Source organism: Mytilus trossulus, chromosome 4 (genome assembly GCF_036588685.1).
Source record: "Mytilus trossulus isolate FHL-02 chromosome 4, PNRI_Mtr1.1.1.hap1, whole genome shotgun sequence".
NCBI classification, from domain to species: Eukaryota; Metazoa; Mollusca; class Bivalvia; order Mytilida; family Mytilidae; genus Mytilus; species Mytilus trossulus.
In genome coordinates, this window is record NC_086376.1 from 80,457,371 (window position 1) to 80,469,980 (window position 12,610).

Here is a 12,610-nt window from a genome sequence, read left to right on the forward strand (position 1 = left end):
AACCTATGCTGTGTCCACTATTTAATCACAATCCAAATTTAGAGCTGAATCCAGCTGTGTCCATACTTGCCCCAACCGTTCAGGGTTCAACCTCTGCGGTCGTATAAAGCTACGCCCTGTGGAGCATCTGGTTTTCATTAGCAGCAAAAAATGAGGTTTATTATTTCTTAAAATGCTGCATACAACTTTTAATGAGAATTAAAAATCTTAAATTATATTTCTGACCATACTAATCCAATCGCATTTATTAACTAAAAAATACATTAGAACATGAACCATTTATTTTATAAATCAAGAAAAAGTTTTAAAGTGATTTTTGCATGTCTCTTTAATAATTCATAACACTTTTTATATTTAAACCTTTTTTTGTGTAGAAAACCAGTGATAAAAAGGAGGTATATTTCTAAGTCTGTTTTAACAATTTACTCATTCTTTAGAGCTATTCTTCTGTAATTTTCTTTAAGAAATAATATATTATTATTTGAAACATCAGAAATTAGTTTTTATTATCAGAAATTTAAGTTTCTGGTTATTACAAATTTATGCTGATTTATCCAGAAAACCTAAATTTGTGGTAGTAAATTTTAAGATTGAGGATAGCATGAATAACAGTTGTGTGTAAAATCTAATGCACTGGACAAAATTTTCATTATGCAGGGTTCTTTAGTAGTGGAAGATTTCAGATGAAGACAAAATTTAAATAAAAAAAGAAATAATATCCAATTATGTATAAAATAGAACATTGCATTAGTAGAACTACATTTTGAATGCCACTGTTTTAGATCAAACCAAAATTTAGAATTGAAGAATCATTGACTCTCAAGCATGTATTTTTACTCCAAGAACATTACAATAGTTTTTTGGTTTAAAACTTTTTATACGACCGCAAATTTTAAAAAAATTTTCGTCGTATATTGCTATCACGTTGGCGTCGTCGTCGTCGTCGTCGTCGTCGTCGTCGTCGTCGTCGTCGTCGTCGTCGTCGTCGTCCGAATACTTTTAGTTTTCGCACTCTAACTTTAGTAAAAGTGAATAGAAATCTATGAAATTTTAACACAAGGTTTATGACCATAAAAGGAAGGCTGGTATTGACTTTGAGAGTTTTGGTCCCAACATTTTAGGAATTAGGGGCCAAAAAGGGCCCAAATAAGCATTTTCTTGGTTTTCGCACTATAACTTTAGTTTAAGTTAATAGAAATCTATGAAATTTTGACACAAGGTTTATAACCACAAAATAAAGGTTGGGATTGATTTTGGGAGTTTTATTTTCAACAGTTTAGGAATAAGGGGCCAAAAAAGGGCCCAAATAAGCATTATTCTTGGTTTTCGCACAATAACTTTAGTTAAAGTAAATAGAAATCAATGAAATTTAAACACAATGTTTATGACCACAAAAGGAAGGTTGGTATTGATTTTGGGAGTTTCGGTCCCAACAGTTTAGGAATTAGGGGCCAAAAAGGGACCCAAATAAGCATTTTTCTTGGTTTTCGCACCATAGCGTTAGTATAAGTGAATAGAAATCTATGAAATTTAAACACAAGGTTTATGACTATAAAAGGAAGGTTGTTATTGATTTTGGAAGTTTTGGTCCCAACAGTTAAGGAAAAAGGGGCCCAAAGGGTCCAAAATTAAACTTTGTTTGATTTCATCAAAATTGAATAATTGGGGTTCTTTAATATGCCGAATCTAACTGTGTATGTAGATTCTTAATTTTTGGTCCCTTTTTCAAATTGGTCTACATTAAGGTCCAAAGGGTCCAAAATTAAACTTAGTTTGATTTTAACAAAAATTGAAACCTTGGGGTTCTTTGATATGCTGAATCTAAAAATGTACTTAGATTTTTGATTATTGGCCCAGTTTTCAAGTTGGCCCAAATCGGGGTCCAAAATTAAACATTGTTTGATTTCATCAAAAATTGAATAATTGGGGTTTTTTTGATATGCCAAATCTAACTGTGTATGTAGATTCTTAATTTTTGGTCCAGTTTTAAAATTGGTCTAAATTAAAGTGCAAAGGGTCCAAAATTAAACTAAGTTTGATTTTAACAAAAAATAAATTCTTGGGCCTCTTTGATATGCTGAATCTAAACATGTACTTAGATTTTTGATTATGGGCCCAGTTTTCAAGCTCGTCCAAATCAGGATCTAAAATTATTATATTAAGTATTGTGCAATAGCAAGTCTTTTCAATTGCACAGTATTGTGCAATGGCAAGAAATATCTAATTTCACAATATTGTGAAATAGCAAATTTTTTTTTAATTAAGAGTTATCTTTCTTTGTCCAGTATAGTAAGCAAGAAATATCTGCAAGAATGTTTTTTTAATTGGAGTTATCTTTCTTTGTCCAGAATCAACTTAAATCTTTGTTATATACAATATACAATGTGTATTCACTTTTTACTACCAACTGATAAATTTAAATAATCTTTACCATTCAGTGATAACAAGCAGTTTTTTTACATCATGTATTTAAATGAGTAGTAATTGTTGCAAACTCCATTAGAATATTTTAATTGAAATTAGTTTTGGAATAAGGGAAAGGGGGATGTGAATAAAAAATTGGGTTAAATTTTTCTCATTTGAAATTTCATAAATAAAAAGAAAATTTCTTCAAACATTTTTTTGAGAGGATTAATATTCAACAGCATAGTGAATTGCTCTAAGAGAAAACAAAAATTTTAAGTTCATTTGAATACATTCATTCTGTGTCAGAAACCTATGCTGTGTCAACTATTTAATCACAATCCAAATTTAGAGCGTAATCCAGCTTGAATGTTGTGTCCATACTTGCCCCAACCGTTCAGGGTTCAACCTCTGCGGTCGTATAAAGCTACGCCCTGCGGAGCATCTGGTTTGAATTTTTAAGTATATCTTTACTAGCATGAAAGATTTTTCTGATTCTTATAACTCAAAATTGAATGATAGTTTTGATACTTTAGCTATCTTTTAGAAACTAATGCTATCTTTAAGAAACTAATGTTTTATTTATTTGTCTTAGAACCATATGCATCAAGAATAAACATTTTGTGGATCAGTTTTCTAAAATATTTGACATATTTTTTTTTAAATGAATTTAAATAAAAAAATAAATAAAGTGGTTTTGGTGGAACAGTTCCTGGACAAATATGTCAAAAATTATTTTTTTTAAATTTAGAAAATCATAGGAAAACAAATGTCCAATAACACATTCTTAAAAATGTAATACATTTGTACTGTGGAATCAATTCATTTTGATAATTGAATGTTTATTATACAATGTACACTTTGAGGTATTTTTGAAATCATGAGCTGATTAAAGAATGAGATCATAAAATGAATGTAAAGTGGTATTTAGAAATGTTTATTTTTATACATTGTACTTAATTTTTGTAGGCAAAGAAGATGGGTGAAATGAAAGAGGGATGGGAGTATGCTCCCTTGTTCAACTTGAAGTTTCATTTGGAAGAGAGAACAATGGATCTGGTCAGACGAAGAAGATGGCACAGAAAGATGGTGGCGGAAACACTAGGGGCCCCTTGTTTCTTTAGCCTTCAAGTAGAGGTAGGCTAAGTTTGATTTTTCATTGATTGAGTAGTAGACACAGGGGGAATACACTATACATTTAATAAAATAATTATACCCTGTTAATTCAAAGTTTTGAATTGAATTTATATATTATTTCACAAGCGTTTGTTTACGAGTGGAGTCTCAAGTCAAATACAGCTAACTTTGAATCTATAACAGGGCCAATACAGAAACAACCACTTAATAATGCTATAATGCAACAATCTGTATCTTTTTCAATGAACCCCTGAAGGACTTTAATTTGAAATAAACCAACTATGTTGTATTGTTGTAGGATGAGGATGATAAGGAGAATATTGAGTCTAACCTTACAGCACCTAGAATGTTTCTGACATTTGATAGTAAGTATATCAAGGGACCATTAGAATATAGTATTACATAAACTGTTTTGGGGCTCTCTTTGTGTTAAAACATTAACAAAAGTGCACATTTCCTAGGTAAAAGTGCTAAAGAGGAGGGGTTAGACAGCGGTAAGGGGTATAAGTAAGGAAAAAAAAGGGATGTTCTAGGGATTTTTGTATTGGAGTAAGAAGGAGGGAAGTGGGAATGAGGGACACCGTGTTCACCTCCTCACAGAGGAGGGCAGAAAATCATGTAACAGCTAAATGATATCCCATAGTGATAACATCTCTATTACTTTCCAAATTTTGAATTAAGGATGGTAAAAGCAAACTGATTAGTTTTTCCTTAGATTTATAAAATTGGAGTAGATATATAATTTATTAATTTGCACTAAAATCAGTGCGATTCATACTGGTCCATCTAAAGCTTGGCTTTTAGTTGAGCCTTCGACTTTAGTAAAAAAAATCGAGACTTAGCGATCCTACATTCCGTTGGCGGCGGCGGCAGCTGCGTCCACAAATATTCACTCTGTGGTTAAAGTTTTTGAAATTTTAATAACTTTCTTAAACTCTACTGGATTTCTACAAAACTTGGACAGAAGCTTGTTTATGATCATAAGATAGTATCCAGAAGTTAATTTTTTTAAAATAAAATTCCATTTTTTCCGTATTTTACTTATAAATGGACTTATTCTTTTCTGCAGTGAAACATAACATTCACTCTGTGGATAAAGTTTTTAGAATTTTAATAGCTTTCTTAAACTATCCTGGGTTTGTACCAAACTTGGACAGAAGCTTGTTTATGATCATAAGGTAGTATCCAAAAGTAAATTTTGTAAAAAAATAAATCCATTTTTTCCGTATTTTTCTTTTAAATGGACTTAGTTTTCTGCTGGGCAACATTACATTCACTCTGTGGTTAAAGTTTTTAAAATTTTAATAACTTTCTTAAACTATCCTTGGTTTGCACCAAACTTGGACAGAAGCTTATTTATGATCATAAGATAGTTTCCAGAAGTAAATTTTGTAAAGAGATAACTCCATTTTTTCTGTATTTTACTTTTAAATGGACTTAGATTTTCTTCCAGTTAACATTACATACAGTCTGCAGTTAAAGTTTTCAAAACATTTATTAGATTTATCAACTATCCTAGATTTTTACCAAGCTTGGACAGAAGCTTCTTACAATCATAAGATAGTATCAAGAAGAATATTTTTATTGATTTTTTTCCTCATTTTTGTTGAGTCTGCGATTTACAGCAAAAGTAGGCGAGACACTGGGTTCCGCGGAATCCTTACAATTTTTTTTATTACACTTAGAAAATAAAATAAAGATTAATAGCAACAACAAAACAGAAAGATGATTAATCTATTAAAGATTTTGCGAGTGTCTGGAGACATCTGTAATATGTGATTTTATATAATATTGATAACTGTAAACCGGAAAATTTTCGCGCCGTCTTTATTTCGCGTATTATGACCACAATCTAAATTCGCGCCGTTTTTAATTCGCAATTTCCTTGTGGCCATATATATTTTTCATACGGGATATAATAAAGCTTTACATGTATAGAAAATCAAGTGATAAAATCAATTAGAAATCTTTTGTTTTTTCTGTTCATTAATGTTAAAAGAGATCAAAAGTTGTGTCCTGTCTGCTTGTAAAAACACATACACAATAACAGAAAAGAAGACCTAATTAAGAATGAATTAAATGCTGTCAGTATTAAAGCTAATTATTCGATCTTTTGAACTGATTTATCTGTGAAGCAGATTCAACTAGGTAAAACTTTTATAACTGATTGACAGGCGTCATTAACATATTTGTACCAAGTGTTGATTTCATAACAATATCCGTCATGTTCGCTTGCTAGATATGTCTTCAATTCTAGTGAGATTAACTTGAGTTAAAGTAATGATTTCTAACATTGCTTTCATTTAGAAATACAGTTACGATTTCAGTTATATATGTGTGGTCTGTAAAAATCCGTGTTATACAGTGGTCCTTTACATATCCTAATCATATATGTATTCATGTCTGGTATTCATTTAATTAATGAATAGAGTTTCCTTGAAATTTTCGCTGTCGTTTTATTTTCGCGTTTCAAGTCTTACGGCGAAAATTTCCCTGTTTACAGTATGTTAAATAAGACTTTCTTTAATTATAGAACCCTACAAGTACCAGTTGAGATGTTATATATACCAGGCTAGAGACCTCTTGGCAGGAGATGAGTCTGGATTATCAGGTAACCAGTTTTCATAATGAACATTCATATAATACAATTGCATGATATTGGTTCGAGTAAGTCTGACACTTGTTTTTTTAGTAACAATCATACATAATTGAATAAAAAAAATGGTGCCAAATAGACTGTTTGTGAGCATAAAAAAAAAAGAACAATTGCCAAGTGGCATAATTTTCCAGTTAATAATTTCCTTGTAAATGTTATTGAGTTCATCTGTTTAATTATATGCATCAATGGCTTAAAGATAAAGAATAGCAATAAATGCTATGTTCCTTTGCTTTTTATAGTTTTTGCTGTTCATGTCTTGATTTTGTAATATGAATGGATACCTTTTCTATTATCATCTTTTTTAATTTCTGCTTTACACAGATCCTTATGCAAGAGTATCATTCTTGACTAACAGTATGGTAACTGAACAAGTGAAAAAGTCTCTTTGTCCAGCCTGGGATCAAACACTGATATTTGAAGAACTTGATATTTATGGAGACCCTAGAGTAATTGAGGCTCAGCCCCCAAATATTACCATAGAGATCTATGATCATGATAAATTCGTAAGTACTTATGTAAATATGTTCTACATTGTATATTTTGATAAATTTTACATATTTCATAAGACTTTGACTTCAAAGCACACTTGAGTTATCAGAAAAAGTATTTCAGAATTAGTTTAATTTTCAAGGCATGATAGGTCAACTGTATTTGGTATATGCTTTTGTTGCTAAAAGTATATGTTTGTCTGGCATATATCATTTAACCTTGACCTCATTTCTATCTGTCATTGAATTTTGTTGATAAGGTAAGTTGCACAGAATTATAAATGACAGTTTAAAAGCTTTCTAATTAATTACATGTACTTAAACATGTGTACTGAACAGATTTTATTTGACCAGTGATTTTGCCTGTTTATGAGTTCAACAACCTTTAACAAAATTTAATTGCAGCTGGCAATATATTTTAGTTTGTCACTCCTGTCTAACTACTAGCTATTTTTTTTAATCCCAACCACTGCAAACTTTAGCAACACTTACATCTCAAGGAAATAAGTTTTAAGATTCGTTTTAATATAGAAACCTGATGTTTTGAAACTCTCTTTCAGGGTGCAAATGAATTTTTGGGAAGATGTGTGGCACAACCAATGGTCAAACTTGATCCTGCAGATGCTCGCATGCCAGTGTTACAGTGGTATGAAATTAAACGCAACAATGACCATGGAGGAGAACTTCTGGCAGCTTTTGAATTATTTTTGGTAAGAGAAAGTATATTTTGCTGTAAATTCTGATCGAAACATAATTAAATTAATAGATGAGAATTCACATAGTTATTGATTTTTAAATTATTTATAGACAAAATGGGTCCTAATAATAAGATTAATAATAAAAAAGAAAATGGTATCAATTTGAATGATAATAACGTTTAGCCATTTAAATTATTGGTTTAATTGTATGTGAAATGGTTAGGGTATGTTTTCATAATTTCAAAGAGAACCATAGTAGTTATTTTTATAATTTTTTGTTAATTTTGTACTGTTAAATGCATATTCAATAGGCCCCAACCAAACAAAGTAGTTCTTCAGAGTCGGTTAGTACTAAGTAGTTTGCATCTTGTTTGTAATTATTACTTCCTGGTTGAAGTTTTGCATTGTAGCTGATTTGTAGTTAACTATAACCTATAGTAGTTAAATATACTGAAGTTCACAAATGATACACAAGTAAATTCTACATTTCTAAAGAGTTTTCAACCTGGGAATTCCATATCTTCTATTTAAATTTATTTGTTAATCTAAAAAGTGTTTTTTTTTTTTATCAAACTCATTCACAAATTGAGATCTTACAAACATGTTTAACCCAGCCGCATTTTTGCGCCTGTTCCAAGTCAGGAGCCTCTGGCCTTTGTTAGTCTTGTATTATTTTAATTTTAGTTTCTTGTGTACAATTTGGAAATTAGTATGGCGTTCATTATCACTGAACTAGTATATATTTGTTTAGGGGCCAGCTGAAGGACGCCTCCGGGTGCGGGAATTTCTCGCTACATTGAAGACCTGTTGGTGACCTTCTGCTGTTGGTTTTTTTATTTGGTCGGGTTGTTGTCTCTTTGACACATTCCCCATTTCCATTCTCAATTTTACAAAATCAGATGGTAATCAATTGGGTTTTTTTTTATCAGAAATTTTTCTTAATTATACTTTTTTTTAATTTTTATTACATAATAAATTTTGTCATCTTTTTATAATAATTGGTAGTACAGTCAAATCTGCTATAACGGTCATCTCTATGAAACAAAAACTTGTCTTTTTAGGCCAACCTCTTCTTAGTAAAAAACCCTTTGTATTTTGATGCTAATTCACAGGTCACCTGCAAGGTCAATTTTCTTTTGTGGGTGAACTTTATATTCAGGTTTGACTGTATTTTTTTCCCCCCCATTTTGGTATTTGCTGTAAATCAATAACTTTTATGAAAGTAAATGAATCATTCTGATATTTTGACACATTTAATTTTATCTGAAATAAAGCTTTTAATAATTAAAAGCAGAAATGCACATTCAGCCACAAATATTTCTTTTTTCTATGAAAATGTCTATTTCAAAGCATGCAGATAATTAGATTTTCCCTCATTTATTGCTTGGATCAAGGGCAGGCACTTCATAACCAGAATGTTTATATAGGGAAATCACAGGATTATTTAGGGCCATGATGCTCTGACTTAAATAGTAAAACTTCAGTTTGAAAGGTCAACTTAAAATGTCGACTAAGCACAGACTATACAATATTTCATTTCTATGCGTATGTTTAAATCAAAATGCATTTTTTCTTATTAATGACTTTCAAAGGAGGTGAGAATTTACTATTTTTATTGTTGTTGGCTTTGAACAGTTGTTGTAAATTTTCTTTTTCTTATTCTGTTTATTTTTTAAAAAGGAAAACAAAATTTACCATTTTAAGAGGTATAGATGGCACATGAGTATAATGTACATATATAAACTTAAGAATAAGTTCAGACCACCTAAAACATTATGGTTATTTGGAAGCTATACAAAGTATTGTCTAAAAATATTGTTGTTACTATAAAGCTTATAGATCAATATCACAATATAAGAATTGGTAAAATGATAAATCAAGAGAAAGGATTAACCAGTAATAATATCAGGGTCAAAGGTCCATAGTCAAGGTCACCTAATAGTGTGAAGGAAAAACTGTCAAGGTCACCTTATAGTGTAAAGGAAAAACCATAGTTGACCTTGCTGAGCTTATCAATTTAATCCCATATTTATTGTTTTTTGGCAAAATTAGTCCAATTGCAAAGGTTCCCATATCAGAGCTATGGTGTCTATTATGGCATAACATTAATTTAATGGTGTAAATTTGACAATTGATGCTTAAATTAACTGCTCTTGCTGGTGGTAGTACAAAAATAAAAAAAAGGATAATGTCGCTTTCCAAAAAAAAATGTTCTTATGTTGAAATTTTCAACTTATTTCATGCTGTTCTTTGTTCAAAAGAAAGAAGAAATTTATAGGTTATTTTCAAAAAGAAAAAAAGTAATGGATTGTTGATTTGGTTTATAGATATAATGTTGTACATTGCATTTCAATCCTTTTTCTTAAGCATGAAAAATAAGTGAATAACTGTATTTGAGAAATGTAATTTGTGTTTATTAAATTGAAGCAAACAAACTATACAATATTTCATGTGTTTGTTTAAATTGATATGAATATTTTTCTTATTAATGGCTTCCAAAGGAGGTGAGAATTTACTTAATTTTACTATTTTAGACTTTGTAGAGGTGTTGTACACATTCCTCTTCTTATTCTAATATCTCTTTCCAAACCCTTGTTTCTATTTATAAATGTTTAAAGGTTTAAATAATATGATATATTAACATTAAAATCATGAATATGTAAGAAAAATATCAACAACAAACAATACTGATTTAAAAAGTTCAAAATAAAATTGAAATAAACTTAATGCTTTGCCAGGTTAATTAGCATGATTGGATTGTTGGATACAATATATATGATCACTGTTAATTTTACATTTTGCAAATATTATGCAAATATAAAGAGTGGTATATTTAAGAAACTAGAGTTACCTCTTTGTTTTCCTACTTGAATGATTTGTGTGTCCATGTTTTCTGTTTCTGATGTGAAAACTTTGCAGTGAGGCTAAAAGTATGCTAAATTATGAACAATAGTAAATGCTTATTTAAGAAAAATTTGATAAGCATTCTCATGATAGAAAATTATTTTCTTAAACAAGAGTTCTTTTATTTGCCAGTTCAGAATCTACCGATTTATTAAGAACAAAGTGTTGTTTTTTATTGCAAACGTCATATAACCAGGATATAATGCCAATGAGATGATGATATTTTCATATTGATCTACTCAATGAAATTGACCATAATTCTGAAATGGTTTACTGTATGTATTCATGATTACAAAGTCACCTTAATTAATCCTACATAATTTGCTTCATACATCTACTTGTGTGGCTTGCTCTTTTATGCACTACATACAGATTGAAAAATATGTAAAGTAAACAAATAAAATGGTATTTTCGATTTGTGCTTTTTAGTGTCTTTTTGGCCAACTTTTCCACTCACTTCAGTGGATAATACTGATAATCATTGTATGATTAATTGTGGCTGATAATATGTGATCTTTTGGATTTAAAGTGTAGCACAACTGGTATGCTATTATGTGAATACAATATAATTTGTGGGGTACGATAGTTTTGTTTTTAGTTTTCTTGAGGTAAACAACAAAATTCAATATTGAGGGATAATTATGAATTTTCTCAATGATTATAGACAAGGATAAAATAATTGATGTTGAATATTTTTTTGTAGCTAAATGGTGCAGACTTGCCATTCTTGCCACCAAAGAAAGGATCACTATATCTTGTCCCTAATGGTATCAGACCAGTCATGCAGAGAACTGGAATTGAGGTTTGTTTAGTTCCATAATGCAAGTAAAACAAGTGACTAAGAAAGAATTCAATCTCAACTTGAACTTAAATGATACCAAACATCAAACTCTTTGTTAAAATTTGCATCGGTGCTAATGAAATTGAAAAAAAATCTCCCACTTTTAAAAATGTGCAGCAAATTAAAAACATCAATATGTATTTCTTTTTATTGATGAAGGTAGTATTTTTCAACAGGATAATTAAGTTAACATGCACTTTTCTATTCAACCATAATACCCCAATTAAAGCCCTTAATGTCAATGTTTTTTTTCATGTATAAAATTGATTTCTATAATTATTTACTATTTTAGGTACTATGTTGGGGTGTCAGAAACATGAAGAAGTTCCAGCTTTCATCAGTTACCTCCCCTAGCATTGAGTTTGAATGTGGAGGACACGTTTTGGAATCAAAGATCATCAAAAATACCAAAAAGAATCCAAACTTTGAAGAACCAATTCTATTTTTTGATGTGGTAAGTTTATCATAAAAAAATGGGAGAAATCTTGGGAACTGGTTACTAGTTCCCAGTTATAGATGTACCTGAAGCATAAAAATTGGAGAAATATTTAATGATGCAGAAAAAGAAAGATCAAATGTATTCAGTGTTACAAAGACTTGATTAAGACATTGCACGATCTTCGATCAACATATAAGAAGAAACCGACAGTATGTTGATCATGTTCGTTTTAAATTTTAATGTAAACATGTATTTATTCCAGATGTTACCAAGGGAAGAACTGTACATGCCACCTATGAATGTAAGAATCAAAGATCATCGTGAATTTGGAAGAAAGCCAACTGTTGGTATCCATGTGATTAAATCATTGGAGACCTTCCGTTGTAATCCCCTCATGCCTGCCGAGGAGGAGCAGACTGAAGTTCAAGGTAACCTTGGATATTCTAATTAAAAATGGAAATTGCTAGCTATTGGCAGGCTGCTATTTAAATAAATTTTCAGTTTCATATGTTTATAGAGAGGTAGGGGTTGCTTTATTGAAACAATTTTTGCTTAATCATAATTTACAAATCCAGATTTTCAGTGCAAATAGGTCATGTGTCCATAACTGCTTTGGATAATTTAAAGTTGGAATTTTGTTTTAATGAATATAAGTGATATTCCGAAATCCTTCTCATTATTCATGTTTCATTTATATTGTTTGCATACTTAAAATAGGTGTTAAAATATTTACCCTGACAAAAAGTACCCCATGAATAATAATGAAGTAGCTAGTGATACAAAACAGACTGCATTTTTATTGTGATTCTTAGTTTAATTATTATTTTAGAGACATTCATGTATTATATTCATGAATTGAAACGAAAATTTTAAACTATATGAGAAAGTTTTCACCAAGAAATCATCACTTGTGTTTGACAAAGTTCTATAGCCAACTGCATATTTATCCAAAGGAGAGTTTATTATCAATCTGATTAAAATTCAGATCATATGTCCGTGCTATACTTACAATGATCAGATGACACTTCAGTCCTTTCAAGA

At 30.3% G+C, this 12,610-nt stretch overlaps 1 protein-coding gene across 5 annotated transcripts in view; it reads left to right on the forward strand.

Moving 5' to 3' along the window:
- LOC134716089 (myoferlin-like) overlaps positions 1-12,610 on the forward strand; it is a 77,404-nt gene that overhangs the window by 47,793 nt on the left and 17,001 nt on the right. For 3 of the 5 annotated variants that reach the window (XM_063578845.1, XM_063578844.1, XM_063578849.1), the window contains exons 29-37: positions 375-395; positions 3,373-3,540; positions 3,839-3,905; positions 6,074-6,151; positions 6,521-6,702; positions 7,248-7,397; positions 10,993-11,091; positions 11,423-11,584; positions 11,832-11,997. In XM_063578845.1, coding sequence (XP_063434915.1) covers positions 375-395; positions 3,373-3,540; positions 3,839-3,905; positions 6,074-6,151; positions 6,521-6,702; positions 7,248-7,397; positions 10,993-11,091; positions 11,423-11,584; positions 11,832-11,997 — 1,093 coding nt within the window. The remainder of the gene's footprint in view (positions 1-374; positions 396-3,372; positions 3,541-3,838; positions 3,906-6,073; positions 6,152-6,520; positions 6,703-7,247; positions 7,398-10,992; positions 11,092-11,422; positions 11,585-11,831; positions 11,998-12,610) is intronic. The other 2 variants (XM_063578847.1, XM_063578848.1) reach the window with 1 other exon arrangement.